Source organism: Condylostylus longicornis, unplaced genomic scaffold (assembly GCF_029603195.1).
Source record: "Condylostylus longicornis isolate FDR11 unplaced genomic scaffold, ASM2960319v2 ptg000031l, whole genome shotgun sequence".
Taxonomy (NCBI): domain Eukaryota; kingdom Metazoa; phylum Arthropoda; class Insecta; order Diptera; family Dolichopodidae; genus Condylostylus; species Condylostylus longicornis.
Genome location: NW_026578000.1, coordinates 4,418,660 through 4,436,671, shown reverse-complemented (window position 1 = coordinate 4,436,671; position 18,012 = coordinate 4,418,660). Strand labels below are relative to the sequence as shown.

General features: G+C 24.2%; 1 protein-coding gene across 1 annotated transcript in view; it reads left to right on the top strand.

Moving 5' to 3' along the window:
* The window catches only part of LOC129608242 (uncharacterized protein DDB_G0292186-like), a 142,113-nt gene that overhangs the window by 80,415 nt on the left and 43,686 nt on the right, over positions 1 to 18,012 (top strand). Inside the window, exons 5-6 of the mRNA XM_055519620.1 lie at positions 12,342 to 12,443; positions 12,514 to 12,869. Of these exons, the coding sequence (XP_055375595.1) occupies positions 12,342 to 12,443; positions 12,514 to 12,869 (458 nt within the window). The remainder of the gene's footprint in view (positions 1 to 12,341; positions 12,444 to 12,513; positions 12,870 to 18,012) is intronic.

Here is an 18,012-nt window from a genome sequence, read left to right as displayed (position 1 = left end):
ACACAATTAGTAAATATATACGTAAAAATACAAAAATGTTATATTTTGCATAAATATATAATATAAATTATATCTGTTATACATATAGTATATAGATACTTGTACACTTTAAGTATAACATCATATTATTAAAAATTAAAATATTATTCCATTTTAATAGTATATGAAAATATAAAAAAAAAAAATTTCTATATGAATCTCATTAGCGTTAAAAAGGAAACAAAAATGTTAACTTTTTAAACCACTTTTATGGTGCTACTTCTATAATATACTCTTATATACACACATATATTCACAATGCAAATAACATATAATAATAACAACCGCAAAAAGAAATTTACGAGTAGTTTTACATAAAACAAACACGAAAAAAACAAAAACGTAAAACTCATGTCATTTTGAGGAAAAAGAAATGAACCCAAAACCGGATATGAAAATTTTTTCTTCCATATTGTTTGTTTTATCTTTTTCTTTCTGTGTAAATCTACATACAATGTATAACAAATTAGGTATCTCTTAACTGAAAAACATAAAGAACACAAAAATAAATGCAAATAAGAAATTAAAATAAAAAAATCAGGTCTAGTGTATGAAAGCATTAATTTCCCTACCCTCCAACCATATGTACAACCGAAAACATATTATACATACTTACATGTTTTAGATAAGTATATGATGGGTACTTCTTACTTTTTATATATTATTCCTCTCAAAATGAAAAGTTAAGAAATAAAAGATTTTCATGTTAAAAAGTTAACGTGACAATTTTCTTCTCTCAGTGAAAAACTACTGGAAAAAAAAACAAAACATAAAAACTGGTTATAATTATTTACACATATTTATATACAATATGTGTATATGTTTACATAAATGTGTAAAGTGAAATTGCGGAAATAAAAGTGTTAATAATAATGATGATTATACAAGTATAATCCGTATAATAATTTTAAATATACGAGTATACAAAATTTATACGTATATATCAACGTGTAATTGCCATTAAGAACAAAATAATAATAATAATATTCCATTAAAGAGGATAATATAAATTATAAAAGAAAATAAATTATGAAGAAAGAAAAAATCCGAAACAAAAAATTTATTTATAAATTTATTCTTTTTTTGAATGACGTTTTATAGGTGCGCGCCCATTAAAATTTTCATTTAATATTACATTTACTTTTTTCTCTGTGTATATAAATAATTAGAAAATATTTTTTCCCTTGATTATAGCGATATGAAAATCAATTTGAACTATTGTTATGCAAATATCAATGAAATACAAAACATAGAATGTTATTTTTGAGAGACCTATATTACGAAGGAAGGATCTTCGAAGAAAATCTAACTTGAAAAAATTATTTTCAATATACTTGTGCCATAAAACTTGTTATAAATTGGGTATTGTGTAGAAAACTGTTTTAAAAGCTATGAAACGCTATGAAATTGCCGAATTTCCTGAATTAAACAGCTTATGTGAAAATGCAAGAATTCTACCAAAATGTTTAATTTACTTCATTATTGGACTTACGTTAATAAGAGCAGTAATTTAACACTAAACACAATACTTTTATTGTTTTTATAAAAAATTTCAAATTACTTAAATAATTAGTTGTAAATTAAAGAAAATAGAACGCAATTTGGACAAAAAACAATCCAAAAACAATTCAATAATTTTTGTTTTACAGCTTTTTTCTAAAATGAAATAAGATCCTTTTTAGCCACTGAACACAAATACAAAGAAAAATGAATTGTTACAAGAACGTGTGTTTGTATGCACACTCGTAAAATAATTTTTTTTTTAACCACAATTTAAAAATAAAAAAACAATTCGAATTTTTTTTATTTTTCAATTTTTTTTTATAATTTTTTTTTCTTTGTTTTTTTTGTTCGTTCTTCTTTTTTTTATTTGATTGAAATTTTGACACTTGATACATATAATTTAATTTAAAGTAATTTTACAGTACAAGAACACGTGTCAGTCAACCGACATTCTACTATTGTGTTCCTTTGTATTTTTATTATTTTTTTTTCCATTTTTGAATAAAAATAAGTTGGCAATCCCATTAAAAAATTTTTTTATAATTCCCACGTCTTATTGTTATGTAATTTTTTTTTATTTTTTTTTCTTATGGAATGTGTATGTATGTATGTGCACATTAAAAAAAAAAACGAAAATTTTCACATAAAGTGTTCCGGCTGTGTATACTTACATTGTAACCTATAAGAACTTGTCTAGCATGATGATATTGCAGTATTTACTATTAAAATTGAAGCCTTAAAAATTTTATCAGTTTCGACTTTCAATACCTCCTTAATCTATATGATTAATTTTTATATAAAAGTTGCTGGTACGGGTTTATTTATTGACATAATTACTGACAGTTTATATGTCATTAACTATTGTCATAATAATGACAATAAATATTTTGTTCCTCTCAAAATTAATCTGACAGATTTCTAAAATCAATTCTCATTATCAATTAATTTTCCTCTATTATTTTAATTTAGAACTAATTCTGGCCGAATTATTGGTATTTACACCATGAGTAAAAGATTAAAATTTATATTCATAACATCTCATGAATAATATACTGATACATCCTGTAAAACTCCTGTAATAGATATTGTTCCAATAATTTGAAATGAAACTAAAAAAATATTTGATTTCTGTCAAAAAAAAATAAAAAAAAATCATAATAATATACTTGAATGTTTCCTTTTGATCTAAATTTTTATTTTCTTAAAGACACACATCTTACGTCTAAATTTTTATAAAACAAAACAAATTGGCAAATAGACATGCATGTACATATATACATACGTAAGTAAAGTTTTAAAAGAAGAAGACAATTGACATGTTAAAAATAAAATAAGTTAATAAACTCAAAATAATTTGTTGTTATACAGACAATAGACAATCAAATAGAAATAGTATGAATGACTATGACAATGACAGTACAGTACGAAATGAAAAAGAGAGAATATCAACTGTATAACAGTTATGTCAATTTGTATTACAAGTTTAGGATTTAAGAATATACATTAAATAGATTTTAAATTTCTAAATATTAAATTTAAAATATTCCTACATTGTCATCTTTTACAGTAATTGCAAAAATTATATTTGTTATTATAAATTTCACATTAATGCTACTCACAATCGTATATCCAATAATAAGAATATGGCGACCCATAATGTATGTACATATTATAGGTACACCTGTAAATTAAAAAAAAAGAGGCAACCCTATTTATTCCTTGTCAAGGATACCATATATTATTTTACGTAATAGCAGTATATTTAATACATAATATTTTACACATGAATTTATGCCGCTTTTGTTCTTATTTGTATATATGCATAATATATAAATACATATGGTATTAAATACAAAAAGAAAACGTTTATATAAGTGTTATACAAACAAAAGAATTAATTATAATTTCCGTTAATATGTGTACATAACATTAATTGGATTCTTATATAAGTTTCATTATATTAAAAATATCCTTGAAATTAATAATGTATAAAAGTACCTACACATGTATGAATATTTTCAACAAGAATTATATCATTAATGCAACATTATGTAGATGTGGCGATAGTATAATTGTTGAACTTAAAGTGGTTAATAGGTACGTATACTTTTTTTTTGTGCACAAATCTTAATTGAATAAATATTACTTTAATTAGAGTACTTGAGAAACATTGTAACATTAATTTTTGGAAGATCTTATTACAAGAAAATATTGAAAATCACTTATACACAATCACTGTACAAGTGTATACATGCACATGTATACACTTTATGCCAAAAATCACTGTTTGAAATACATGCTAAAATTGACATTTAATTTAATAAACATTTGTTCGAGTTCCATAGGATTGTAATGAGGTTTCCTTTTAAAGATTTAAAAAAATACTTTTTACTAAAGTAGTATTTAAATTAACCCTTACATTTTGCCACTATATTTTGTTCTTCTATGTTTTTTTTTTTTGGAGTGTCACCACTAAAGCTTATAAAATTATTATTTTATTGCTTAAATTTTTTCTTTCCATTTGTATTTATTACCATATATAGATAAGATTTTTAGTGATTATTACGTATACATATACGTTGTACCTGAAATTTGATAAGATGACAACGATAAATTAATATATTTTTGTTTATTATTAAACAACCTTATCTACCTGTATTTCAATTTTGTAATAGACTGTTTCAGGTTCATAATATTATTTCATAAATAACCTTAAATTACATATATCAATGCTTTCAATTAAATGTTATACGAAATAATAATTGAATTTAGTATTATAAGTTTTACAAATTCAGGAATTATTTTATATAAATTTTCCGGTTGATCAAATTTTTAAAAATGCGACATACATATATTAAGTTTTTAAATTTTAGAACAGAACAGGATTAAATATTAATATACTAATTATTAAAATCTTAATATATATGTGAAGCAACCCATCTATAACAAAGTCATTAAAGATGTATTGCATTTTCATCGTCCTTTAATATTATTCTCAAAACTTAATCGCTTATTCAATATTCTTCTAAATCAAGCTCTTAAATTAAATTATATCTCATGATTGGGTTCAAAAAAACTGTGTCTTTCACATACTTTTATTCACATTTTACAATTAAAACTCACTTAAAACCCAAAAATTATTCACTTTAAAACTTAATATTTATGACTTATTCGTGCTATTATTTGTAACCTATTACAATTCCATGTTTTTTCGTGCACATAACGTAGTTGAATTGAAATTAAATTATTTTTTTTTAAACAATTTTAAATTTTTATCATAAATAATTTTGGTGTAATTAAACATTAAAATTATTTTATTATCATGATAATTATTTCCCAAAAGTTTTTTTAATTATATTTTAATAATTTCTAAAATAATTATCGTAAATGTAAGTAGAATTGCAACTTGAAATATATGACGAAAAATTTGATTAATATTATTTAAATTTAAAGAATAGCGGTAAAGAGTAGAATGTTAAAGAGAATTTAAAAGTCGGAAAAGAGGAGAAATGCTTTTCAGTAAGAAATTACGAAATAATAAAACTTCTTTTTTTAAATTACACAATGTAAATGGTATGTTATTGAGCAGAAATAATAAAAATACAGATAACAGATATGTACATATGTTAAGTAATTATTAAAAATGCAAACAAGAGAACACAATTGTGTATGCAACATGTTCTCAATTACTCGTAAATGTGTTTGTCATATTAATTATATTTCGTTTCAGACTCTTTTATTATTTCCAACTCCACCAATCAATTTTTTATTACTTAATTCTCCGTTTTATCAATTAAAATATTGTTCCGACAAATTTCACACATAAAAAAACTCATTTTATTTTTTGTTTTAATTTAATTTCCTTTTATTAAACCTGATATTATTAATAATAAAATTATAGCTAATATTAACATAAATATTGTTAAATGTTGTAAAATAATTAAATTTCTTTCATCAGTTTTATCTGAATAAACTAAATAATTTAATTTTATTAAATCTTTATTTTCATAATTATTATAATTTTCATTTTCACTATCACTTTCAATTGAATCAAATGATCTAATACCAAATAAAGTAATATTCGTTGGTTTCGTTTCTATCATCTATGAAATAAACAAACAAAAAAAAAAGTTTTTTTTATGTCAAATATTTAATTATTATTTTATACCTGAATTCCAACTAGAAAAATTATTGAAATAAATAATTCTTTCAACATTTTTTTCCACCACTACTCTCTTTTACTCTATGTATGTCAAAAATTTAACTTTTTAAACTTTTATTATCAATTTTTGTATTTATTAATAAAATTACAAACATTTAAAACATAAATTTTTTAATCCAACTACTCGTAAGAGTACCGCCTTACATGAAATGATAATCAAGTAATTAATAAAAATTTAATGAGAATTCATTGATCAAATCAGCTGGCTGTCATCTGCTTCTTTAAAACTCATTTAATAATATTGCTATAAATATTTGCTCTCTCCTATTATTATTCCTATTTTTAAATTTTATGAACGTATTTTTATGTTAATAAAAATTGTCTGTCAATACAAGTGTTTTATACACAACTAAATACGTAAACGTAAAAACTATTAATGTTTCCAATTATCCAAATTTTTGAAACAAACTAAGAATTGGATCTTCCCGGTGTTTCGAAATATTAAGAATTCAAAGTTTCAATTAAAAAAAAATAAGCTACATAATTTATAAAGTAGAGAAGCCGATTAGAATTGGGATTAAAGCACAGCGTAATTAAATTAAGTTATAATGGCTGCCTGAAAGGAAAGTCGTGCGACACAATATATTTGGATACTCATATATGAACTCTATTATAGCAAAGACAGTACCGAAAAATTATAAGACAGTGCCATTCTATCATAGTTTATTTCCGGTCAAACGGTTAATGCGTTATCGTATTTATTATTAGACCCGCTAATGTACATAATATGGAATTGTCAGATTAGACATGAGGCGATGTTAATTTAGATTAAATCGATGCTCGTACCTCGTTTGAAAGACTTAATTTATCAGCACCACTAGTCCGAGTCTAATTAACAAATATATCATACAAACTAAAATTTAGATAACCTTTTTTATTGCTGACCCATAAATAATGAAATATTGAAATAATATGAAACACTGGATAAAATTATTTCTAAATGAATAAAAAAAAAAAAAACAAAATTGAATTTAAATAAACATAAGTCATTTTTTTTATCAGCCACTTTATCAGTTAACAGAAAATAGTGATAACAATAATCGTATAACAATTAAGTAAAATGAAAATATATGTACTAACAGCACTATATATACATACACATTCATATAGATATATATGCATATTTATATGCGTTGATTCACCTACTTAAATACAGAAATATAAAATCAATATTTTATGTAGTTAATGTGTATGTCTTCCATTTATTTATCACTTATGTTTAGCAAAAAAAACAAGTGCAGAACCTATATCAAAATCAATAGAGCTTTTAACAAATTGATTTCTACAAATTTATAATTAAAACAAGAAAAATGTACTAAAACTAGGAAAATACCGATTTGACGTTGCAAAACGAGTGGCAAAACTTTTGAAACATTCAACTTGAAAAATAAAACAACTTGCAGAAGCTTAACCTTGTACTTGAAACATTTTCGCTGATACAAAAAGTACTCATATACAATGAATATTTGTTACCTGTACCTATTTGTTAAATTGAGAGAAGCAGAAGGTGTCACAATAAAATTCCATGGTACTAAAAATGATAAAAGTTAGCTATATAAAATTCACCACAATCGAGTTGAAATGTTTAATTTTGAGTAATTTTGTTATTTATTTTATGACTGACACTAAAATGCGTTCTGGTATTGCCACTCATATTTTGTTTAAAATTTAATTTTTTAAATAATGTACGAGTACAAAATGAACGTAAGCAAATTCGAAAAAAATTTACAAGACATCACAATGAATTCTAATTTAAATAAAATAAAAATTTAATTTATTTTCAATTATTTTAAATAAAAATTTTATTATGCAATAAAATAATACAATAGAAAAAGTACACTAGATATATGTACATATAATTTACAAAACACATTAATATTTCTGTACAGAGTGTTACAACAAACTTTGCAATCATTTTAAAACCATAAACAAAAAAAATATTTTGGTAGGAATTGGTAACATTCCCAAAACAAATATTTTATTTCTCACATTATATTCACATATTCTTGGTGTACACCCCCTTCCTCCCTCCTCTATTACATTTGCATATTATATTCTTGAAAATTTTCAATTCATTTAAGAAAATAAAAATGTAATTTTGTTATATAAAAAATTCTTTTATAATTTTTTTTTACTTTTCTTCCTACAATATAGAACTTTCTCTTTTCATTTTGTATCCTATTTTTTTCCCTTTTACACTTTTTAATAACAATATTCTTTTACATATTGTAATAAAAAAAAATTTAAATAAGTATATAAGTGGTTATGTATGAAAATTTTATTAAAACACTGACTTCATGATCTAAGGACATTTTTAATATATTAATAATAAATTAGGCAAATGAAATATTATAATCGGTTTTTAAGACAAAGGCAAATATAATTTAGGTGAAATTCAAATAGGAAGAATAATATATATGTTAATTTATGTTCAACACAGCTTCTGACAATTATAAGATAACGTGTGCAATTGTAGATTATCACAACGAATAAGTAGGTGTAGTCCCAGCAATATGAATAACGGAGAAACTGTGATAGCAGTAAAGAAATTGAACCAATATTGGTATTTCAAAAAATAAATGGATGTTGATAGAACACAATATTGTACAGATATACCAATATTGATACAACAGCAGGAGCAACAACGTTTAAGTGGCTTTCCAAATTGCTCAAAAATAAATGTGCCAGCCAAAAATTGAGAACAAAGTTGAAAGATTGTATTGTCTGACTTAATATAATGCAATTTCATTATATCAGTTAAAAGAAATTCACCACATTCATATCAATTTCGTGAATTGACGGCGAGACATGATGTCTATTTAACAGTGTTAAGCAAAGAGATCACTATAATAGAGACGCAATATGTAAACGAAAAACTTGTTATGAGAAAATAATTTTTTAATATCATGAAAAATCCCCTAATTTCTCATTTTTTTGTCCTTATCTTTTATACAATGCAAACTTACATACAAATCTTCGATATATATTTATTATTCAACCTTGAATAAAATATTTTAAAACATCTGCCTCAAGTCAATCTAATTTTCTTATATAATATTTCATTTTGTTTTGGTCTTCTATATTGTACTTAAGTCTTCCATAATTTGGAAAATTTTTATATTGAGTTGAGAATTTTCTCATTTACCATTTTATTTTATTCATTTTTTTGTTATACATACTTATTTTTATTTATCGTTTGTTATATTGTATAAATTTTCAATTTGTATAACAATAATAGTAATATTGCCATTAGATTATAATCAATATATCTGTCTCTTTTCGTTACATACAATTTTCTTTTAGATTATCTTGTTTAAAATGGGAAAAATAAAAAATCCTTTTTCTTTTCGGTTTCAATTTTTTTGTTATCGTTGTTGTTGTTCTTGCCTTAAGGTTATATGAAAGAAAATGAAATTTTCTTTATTTTCATATGATAAAAATTGCATAAGAAAAAAAAAAATTATTTATTATATTTTTTTTTGTATCCTTTAGAATATTTTTTATATTATATTCGTATATAAACATTTAATATTGTTATACAAAGAAAATATGTAAATTTTCCTGAATATCACAATTATTATGAATATATAAAAGTTAAAAGAATCACAAGAAAAAAAAAATTATTTTAAATTTATTTATATTTTAAGTATCCACACCCATATTTAGGAATATTTTTTTTTTTCAGCTCCCTTCCTCCATCTTTATTAAATTCATTCCACCATTTTCCTTTGAAATATTTATTATTACCGTTATGATTTCTCTTGTTTTTTTTTCATATTTATTTTACTTTGTTATTTTTTCTATATAGAAAAATGTAAAATGGGGGGCCACCTTTAATGTACCATATATGCATACACTTATATAAAATTATTTATAATATTATATTGACATTATTATGTTATTTTCAATAGAGTTGCCATATATCAAAACTATAGGAATGATATATCTTTACTATAGTTTTGATATATGGCAACTCTATTGAATATAAATTTCTAATTATAAATAAACTGATATAAATTTCTAATTTCTAGAAATGGCCATTTTGAACATAAAATTAATTAATTAAATTAACCTCTGATTTCAAGGAAACATGCGTAAATCCAAAAATGAGAATATTAATAATGAAAATATTAATTTTTTTTTTCTAATAAAATAAAATAAAGAACTCAAATATTGATAAATTTTTAAACCCGACGACTTACAATTTAAGAATGATTGCAGCTTTTTAAACTTTTTCTCAGAATTTTGGAAATTAAATTATCCGGTTTCTAGCAGAAAATAAACTAAACTATACGAAATTTGATATTGCTATAAAATATAAAACGAAATCAAACTCGACTTACTGAACTTATATTTGTGACTTTAAATCTCAACCGCTATAAGGCAACCGTATTTTCTTAGCATCACTAAAAATTAGGCAGTCGGAACATAGGCCGTGGAAAAATTTTTAAATATTGGCAACTATAAAATTTTTTTTTTGTATTTACATTTATAAAAAAGCGAAAATAATATATTAAAAACAAAAATTAAAACAGGAAAATGGTTGGGGAATGAAACTTAGATGATCACAAATGAAATAAAGAAATTCTTTTATTTATTGTTCTTTTTTATATTCACATACACGTACAAAAAAAATATATATAAAGGTTCATTCTACCCCCCATATATCACACATATTTACATAAATATTCTATATAGGGTGGCCATTTTATATCCTTAAAGCAATATGTATTACAAAAATATAACAAAGCAATGTAAAAAAAAAAATGAAAGAAAATGCAATAAAGCTCTAAAAGGATACACCATAAATTTTACATCTCCGTCTCCATATCATGTAGATACCCTCATATATTTCAATGTAATTTTGAATGATGATAAGGTCTTGATTATTATATAAAAAAAAATTTGAAAGAAATCTATAAAGATGGAGAATATTATATAATAAAAAAAAAAAATAAAAATAAAATATTAAATTGAAATAAAATGAAGTAAATAAAGTTGCTGCTTTGGGAAAATTTCTTTTTCTAAAATTCAATTCAGTCAGTAATGTACTTTCAATGCTTTCAATTTTATACAAATAATTTTTCTTTTTATTTCTTGCACATTATTATAAGTAGCACATGCATCTATATTTATGTGTATATGTGATATGCACTACAAATTAACAAACTCATAAGATCATCGGTCGGTCGGGTATTTAAATTGAATCGCAAAATATTTTACGATTTTTATAATAGCCTTCTAAAAAGTATATAAAAAAAAATGAGAAAATATTCTATTGTAACTTCTTGCATTAAATATACCTACATAGGTATGTATGATGCTAATGTATGCTGTTGTATGTGTGGGTACTTGGAAAAAGAAAAAAAAATTATCATAACTTTTTTCTTGTGTGAACTTTTAAAATGCAATTTTATTGCTGAAAATGCATAACATTAAAATTTTATTCAAGGATAATGATAATGCGATTTTAAAATAGGTTAGGTTAGGTTAAAATAACGCGGTTCCCTAAAGGGTAGACTTGGGCCATTGTCACCTCCATTAGAACCAGTCCAAGTTTCTTAGAAACCATTTACACTCGTTAAGTCCGTAGCCCGCTAAATGAAGTAAAATCCAAGAAACTTTTGTCTGAAGTTCACCAAAGTTCATCCTCCTCTTAGTCACAACAGCTCCTATAGAAATCGGTTGCGGCTCATCCTCTTGGCAGGTTCGCCAATTAGACAGTGTCCCGTCAGAAGCCTTAATACCTTTGATCAGACATATCATATCCTTTGTGCGATGCAAGTCTACCAGGTCTTTGTCGCGTTGCACATTATTCCGTTTTCCACTGACCTCCAATAGGTGGTTGTAGGAATACCAAGGGTCTCTTTATCAGAAAAAATCCAAAGGGTTTTTGCATAAGCAACGCAGAGCCTCCCTAATCGCAGTCAGCTCTACCAAAAAGATGCTACAAATACATGGCAAACTGAAGGAGAACTCAACATTCAATTCCTCAGAGTAAACTTACCAAACTACCTTTTCATTAAGTTCGAATTCATCCGTGTAAAAATCAAAATCTTCGTATCGCCCAGTTTGCCACGGCAAGATCTAAGACCTAAAAGTCTTCAAGAATGACAGCACACGAGGAGCAAAATCAGTTATCTTCATCTTGAGCTCGCAGTTCGCACAAAGTGGAAAAATGTCTCCACCACTGTAATGCAGCTCTGAATTATATTGCGGATTCCTCAGCCATCTGCCAACCTAGATGGGTATATCTGAATACTTATACTTTAAGTAAGGACTCGTTCTTAAAATTAATCTTTTCACGAAAGTAAATCAATGCGTACTCTTGACTAATAAGTAATATTGCAGTAAAGTTATGGACTTATATATACATATATTAGTAATGCTTCTAAAAGCCGCCCGTCCATTATTTGTTCCGATATATATATACCGAAAAATATAAATAGAGTCGATGTACGACCAAACTCATTCAAATATTAACTTCAAATAATACTTAAAATTATATTACATAGTATAAAATAAATTTTCCGTAGCATTTTATTCTCATTATACGTAATTTCTTTTGAAATTTCAGGTATGGTTTCAAAATAGGCGAGCCAAATGGAGAAAAGCTGAACGTCTCAAAGATGAGCAACGTAAACGTGATAATGGTGATGGCACAATGTCATCCGATAAAGTAAATTTTTTTTTATATTGTCTTTTCTTCATTTTTTCTATATTGTCTTCAAAACTATTTCCAATTTCAGATTGATGAAAGTCGTGATTCATCACCAGATATAACTGGTGAAATTGATGATGAACCACGTAGTCCACATAGTGGTCCACCAAGTCCATCACGTGCTGATTCTGATATTGATCGTCCATTATCATCAACACAAATGACACAATCAGCATCACAATCTGGTTCTATAAGTGCTGGTTCACCATCACCTGGTATCCGAACACCATTGAATTCTGTAACACGTAGTCCAACGAATTCACACAATACCGATTCACCAATTGAAGTTGGTGGACCAGTATCATTAACAACAACATCACGTACATCGAATACAATACCGACACCAACATTTGGCAATCATATATTTAGTAGTTTTAATGAAAGGTAAGTCAAAAAATTTATTTACAATTTTTTTTTATTTTTAAAAAACATTGTTATGAAAAAAGGGCATTACAAGGAACATTCTTAAATTTTATCTATTATTTTAGAAATATGTAAATATTTTGTATTGTCGGGCTCTTTCAGTATTAAGAAAATCATACCCAATTCTTAAGAGATGTCTCCGATCCTAAGTGTGTAAGACCAGGATGATATAGGTGATGATTTAAAAGCTACAATGAACAATTGTTGTTCATACGTGACTGAAGTCATCATAAGAAGAACTATTCTTTTGCTCATTATATTTACCCATCAGAAATCTACATTCCACACACCTCAATGCTTCTTGTAATCAAATTTTTGATTCTAGAATATCAACATAAAATTACTCTTTTGTTCAAATTTCATTTCTACAACTAACTACTCACAAAATATCGTAATTAACTGTATGCTACCAATAATAAGTGTCATTATCTTATTAAATAATTTATTAAATAAAAATATTTCAAAGACTCATACCGGAAACAAAACTTAAATGAAAATATCATTTAAAAAAATCTTTATTGAAACTTCTATACCAGCAATTCTCTATATTATTATAATACCAACAAAACATCATATCCGAAAGAGATTTAACAATGTAAAATTTCTCTCACTTTATGTACCCCACTTTGAATTGACAATTATTACCCAAAATTAACAAAAACATTTCTTTTATTTTATTATTATCCTTTATTATAATCATATCCTTTTTTAATTCCCCTTGAATATAAAATGTTTGTATATAATAACGTATATATGTAGCATAGACTAAAACAATTTCCTTTTTGAATTTTATAATCTATGTCATTTAATTCAACCGAAAAATTCTACTAAATCTTTTCTTTAATTTTCTTTCTCTTCTTTATTATTTTGTTGATTTGTTTTTTTTTTTTATTTTATTTTGAACTTAGACTAGACTTAAAGTTCCACTATACTTATGATATCTACTAGAATTTATTGAAACTTTCTCATCATTTCAATTTTTCTCAATTTTTTACCACAAATAGAAAGCCAGAGAGAAAAGATATGGTGTTAGGGATCATAAAATAATTGTGCAGAAAAGCAGAAAACAAAATGAGAAATACAAAAAGAAAAGAAAAAATATTCTCTTCTCTAATAAACTCTTGTTCCTATGTATATGCACACTCTGTGTACAAAAGAAACAAAAAATATTGTAAAATAGAAAAACAAAACGGTAAATTCTAATTGCTGGACCGCCCGTTGGGTTGAAGAGTGTGCGCAATATAAACGAACCGGAAAAAGAAAACGTAAAACAAAAAACATGAAATACTCATGAAATATTAACGGAATAAATAATGATAAGAATAAAAAAAATAAAAAAAAAACAAAAATGAATTTAATCGTTATTATAACCACCAACTATAAAAAGGATATACTTAAGAAAAAGCAATACATACATATAATATCCTTGTTGAAAATTCCGTTAAAATTATAAAATATTTTAAGTATTAATTTATAATAAAAGTATAAAATTGCATTTAGATTTTTCAATAGTGTTAATATAATGTCGTCTTTTAATTACAATTTCCACTATGTAAACATCAAGTATTGTAATAAAGGATAAAAACTAAAACTTTGAGCAAAATATTCTATACAGCATATGTATGTGTTCGAAAGAGGAAAATTTATTGAAATTTTAAGGATATTTACTTCAATTTTGTAAAAAATTTCAATATGTTATCTGTATAAATTAACAAATATGCTTAAATGTTGCAGTAAAGGTCCGAAATTGTTGAAATTTTGGGAATACAGTGAAGAAATTTCAATAATTTCAAATTACCTAACACCATGATCTTTGAGGTAGTCGAAGTATATCATTCCAAATGGATGGTTCTAAAAATTGAACTGCCGCAGTATTTCTGAAAAAGATCATATCAAATATTTAAAAATAATAATTGCTTAACATAACGTTTAATTTTAAAAGCCATTTTGCCATAACAATAATTACCCACGTCTTTTTACCGTAAGAAAAAGAAAGTTACTGCCTTTCTGTGTTTAAAAAATTTGAAATTCCTTTCTGTTTTTAATATCTTAGCTAAATATGTGGAATTACCATGCAGTTATACATGATTTGGAGGTGTAAAACAAAGTTACGCTCATTTGGGCGCAAGATCACATCGTAATTCAGAGAAATGAAGTCACTGACGAGCTAAAACAAGAGGCATCTTGGACCGATTTCATAAGGTCTTCTCTATTTTATTTTCTGTGTTAACAATGGCTATCATCGATATGATTGCTGGCTATTAAGACTTGAAGACTGACTGTAGTTGGAATGCGACAAACATTAGATTAATTACACTTTATTAAGCATAGTAGGATTAGATATTACACTTAATTAACCGTTGCATGGACAAGCAAAAAGATGACACACACAACAAAATTAAACTAATAAACATAATATTTTTCAAATTTAAAAATTATTTAAAAAATAGAAAACCAATGATTTTTATAATTTAACACTTAACATATAATGAATTTAAAATACATATTTCGAATATTCACTGTAAATACATGAAGCATTCATTATACAAACAATCCGATATAATATTGTCAAAATAGAAAAAAAAAATTAATATAAAACTAACAAAGATTAAAGATTACAACAATAATAATCACACTGTATGACGACAAAATGAGAAAATAATCTTTGCAATAGGGTTGGAGAAACAAAAATAGGATTAAATAGTGTGATGTTAACTAAATTTTACTACACTATTACTTAAGGACAATTTTGTATTCGCCCATATAGAAATTATTCTTGTAAATATATATGTGAAATAAAACTATTATCGATAAACAGATTTTGAAATGACTTCCTGCTAAATAAACACATACATAATACATTCGTATTAAATAATTCAAATGCATTCACTATATTATTCCTTAATACTATTATTTATTTTATTTTGAAAGGAAATATCCTTTCAATTTTTACCACTAAATCAATTGAAATATTACAATTTTACTTAATAGATCCTTTTACTCTTATAAAATGTATATACATGATTATATAAATTGTGTATTTTGCAAATAATAGTAATAAATTATCTTATGATTTCCGAATATTAAAACGATTGATTATTTTACAATATTAAGAATACAAATAAATTGATTTAGGGAGAAATTAAAAAATCTTTTACGTTCATCAATGTTATTATGAATATATCATTAAAATTCATGAAACGTATAGCATGTACTCGTATATAGCCATTATATTAAGTTAAATTAATTATTTATTTATACATGATTTGTATATCATTGATTATATAAAGTAAAGCCCAATAATAAATCAGAGAAATATTCGAAATTTCAGTAGTACAGTAGATATAATTGATTAATATATACATATATCGTATATTAAAGTTCAAAGTTTATATGCGATGATGTCAAAAATAACTATTTATTTACAATAGGGTTTTAGATTTTCTTTCAAATTTAGATAATTATTAATTTCATCAATATTTAAACTATTATTTGGTAATTATCAATTCAGTTAATGAAAACATGCAGAAGTAGTAAAAAATTTGTTATTTTATGATAATTTTATGAATTTTATAAATAGTTATACTAAATAAGAGCAGAAAATTTAGTAAATTTAAGAATTTAATTATATTATTTATTATTTAATTATCATTTATATTATATAACTAATATCTAACGTTAGAACTCGTTATTTCGGATCCCTATTACGGGATATCTATGAATATATTATCTGCAAAGTTGTCAAATGAACGAAATAACTTGATTTCGAGTTAGAATTAGGTACAATTAAAATTTAAAGAATCACGGCCAAATGCTTAGTTTTAGGTAAACTTAACACATTAAACTTAAACCAAATATTATTTTATAAAACCCTTATTACGTTAAAATTTACTACACATTAAAAAAACTTCAAAACTTTCATAATAAGTACTTGTTAATCATAAAAATTCTAAATTTGACAAATTAATTTGATTTCTTTGAACACAATTTTTAAAATTTTAACCCACACCCCCCCAATTTCTCAATAAATGATCTCAACAAAAGTTTTTCACTCTATATATTCTTTGTTTAATACTGACACATTGTGTCAAATAAATAAAATTGTTTTGTAAAAGAAAATTTTCTTCTCCTTTTTATTATAATTAATTTTAATTGCTCAAAATTTAATTTTTACTTCATTACTGCTAAACATAATATATACAAACATACACTCTTTTATTCTCCCCAAAATATTATGAGTTTCTTTTAATTACACGTTTATACAAACGCGTAATAAAACTCATTTCTTAAATAATTAATCAATTTACACCCAAAAAAAAAATATTATAAGATAATTATTAATTAATTCTGACACACTTTTTTAATAAACTCCAACACTTTTTATATGTTCATACATATATACATATTTAAAACCATCTTTATCATTTTATATAAATTGTAAAATTTCATTTGACACATTCCACATCACATAACACTATTATGCTGTCATACTTTTAAATTAATTATAATTGTTGTGTATAGATGGTGTATTCTCGAGTATAAAAGAATGTCATATGATTTTGTATTTAATAAAATATTAAAATTTTATAACAATAAAAGTCAAAAAATAATAATTTCTTATAATTACTTTTAATAGAATCAAAAAAAAACATCAAAAAAATTTATTTTTTTTTTTGAAATGTTGCGCTTGACGCCGCCGCCTTTTAATATTTTATTTTATAATTTTTAAGTAAAAAACGAAAACAGAAAATAATAAAAAAATTCTTTTGACATTTAAAGGAAAAATTTTATTTATACAATTAATCGGGTTAAATTTTATTCACATATCTAATTCATATTTCAAATATATGTATATATATATACATATATATATATAATTGTATATAAGAGCATTATAATATAAGAGCATATATACGAGTACATGTAATTATAAAAGAGCAATGTTAAATTTTGTAAAAGATATTTTCCATAATTGAGAGGCAATGAATTAAATTATAAATTCAACTCTTGTATATTTAAGCATACACAAAAATATAAATTACAATTTTAACTCTTTTGTTCCTCATGTTTTGTTTTTTCATAGAAGATGATTCAACTTTAATTA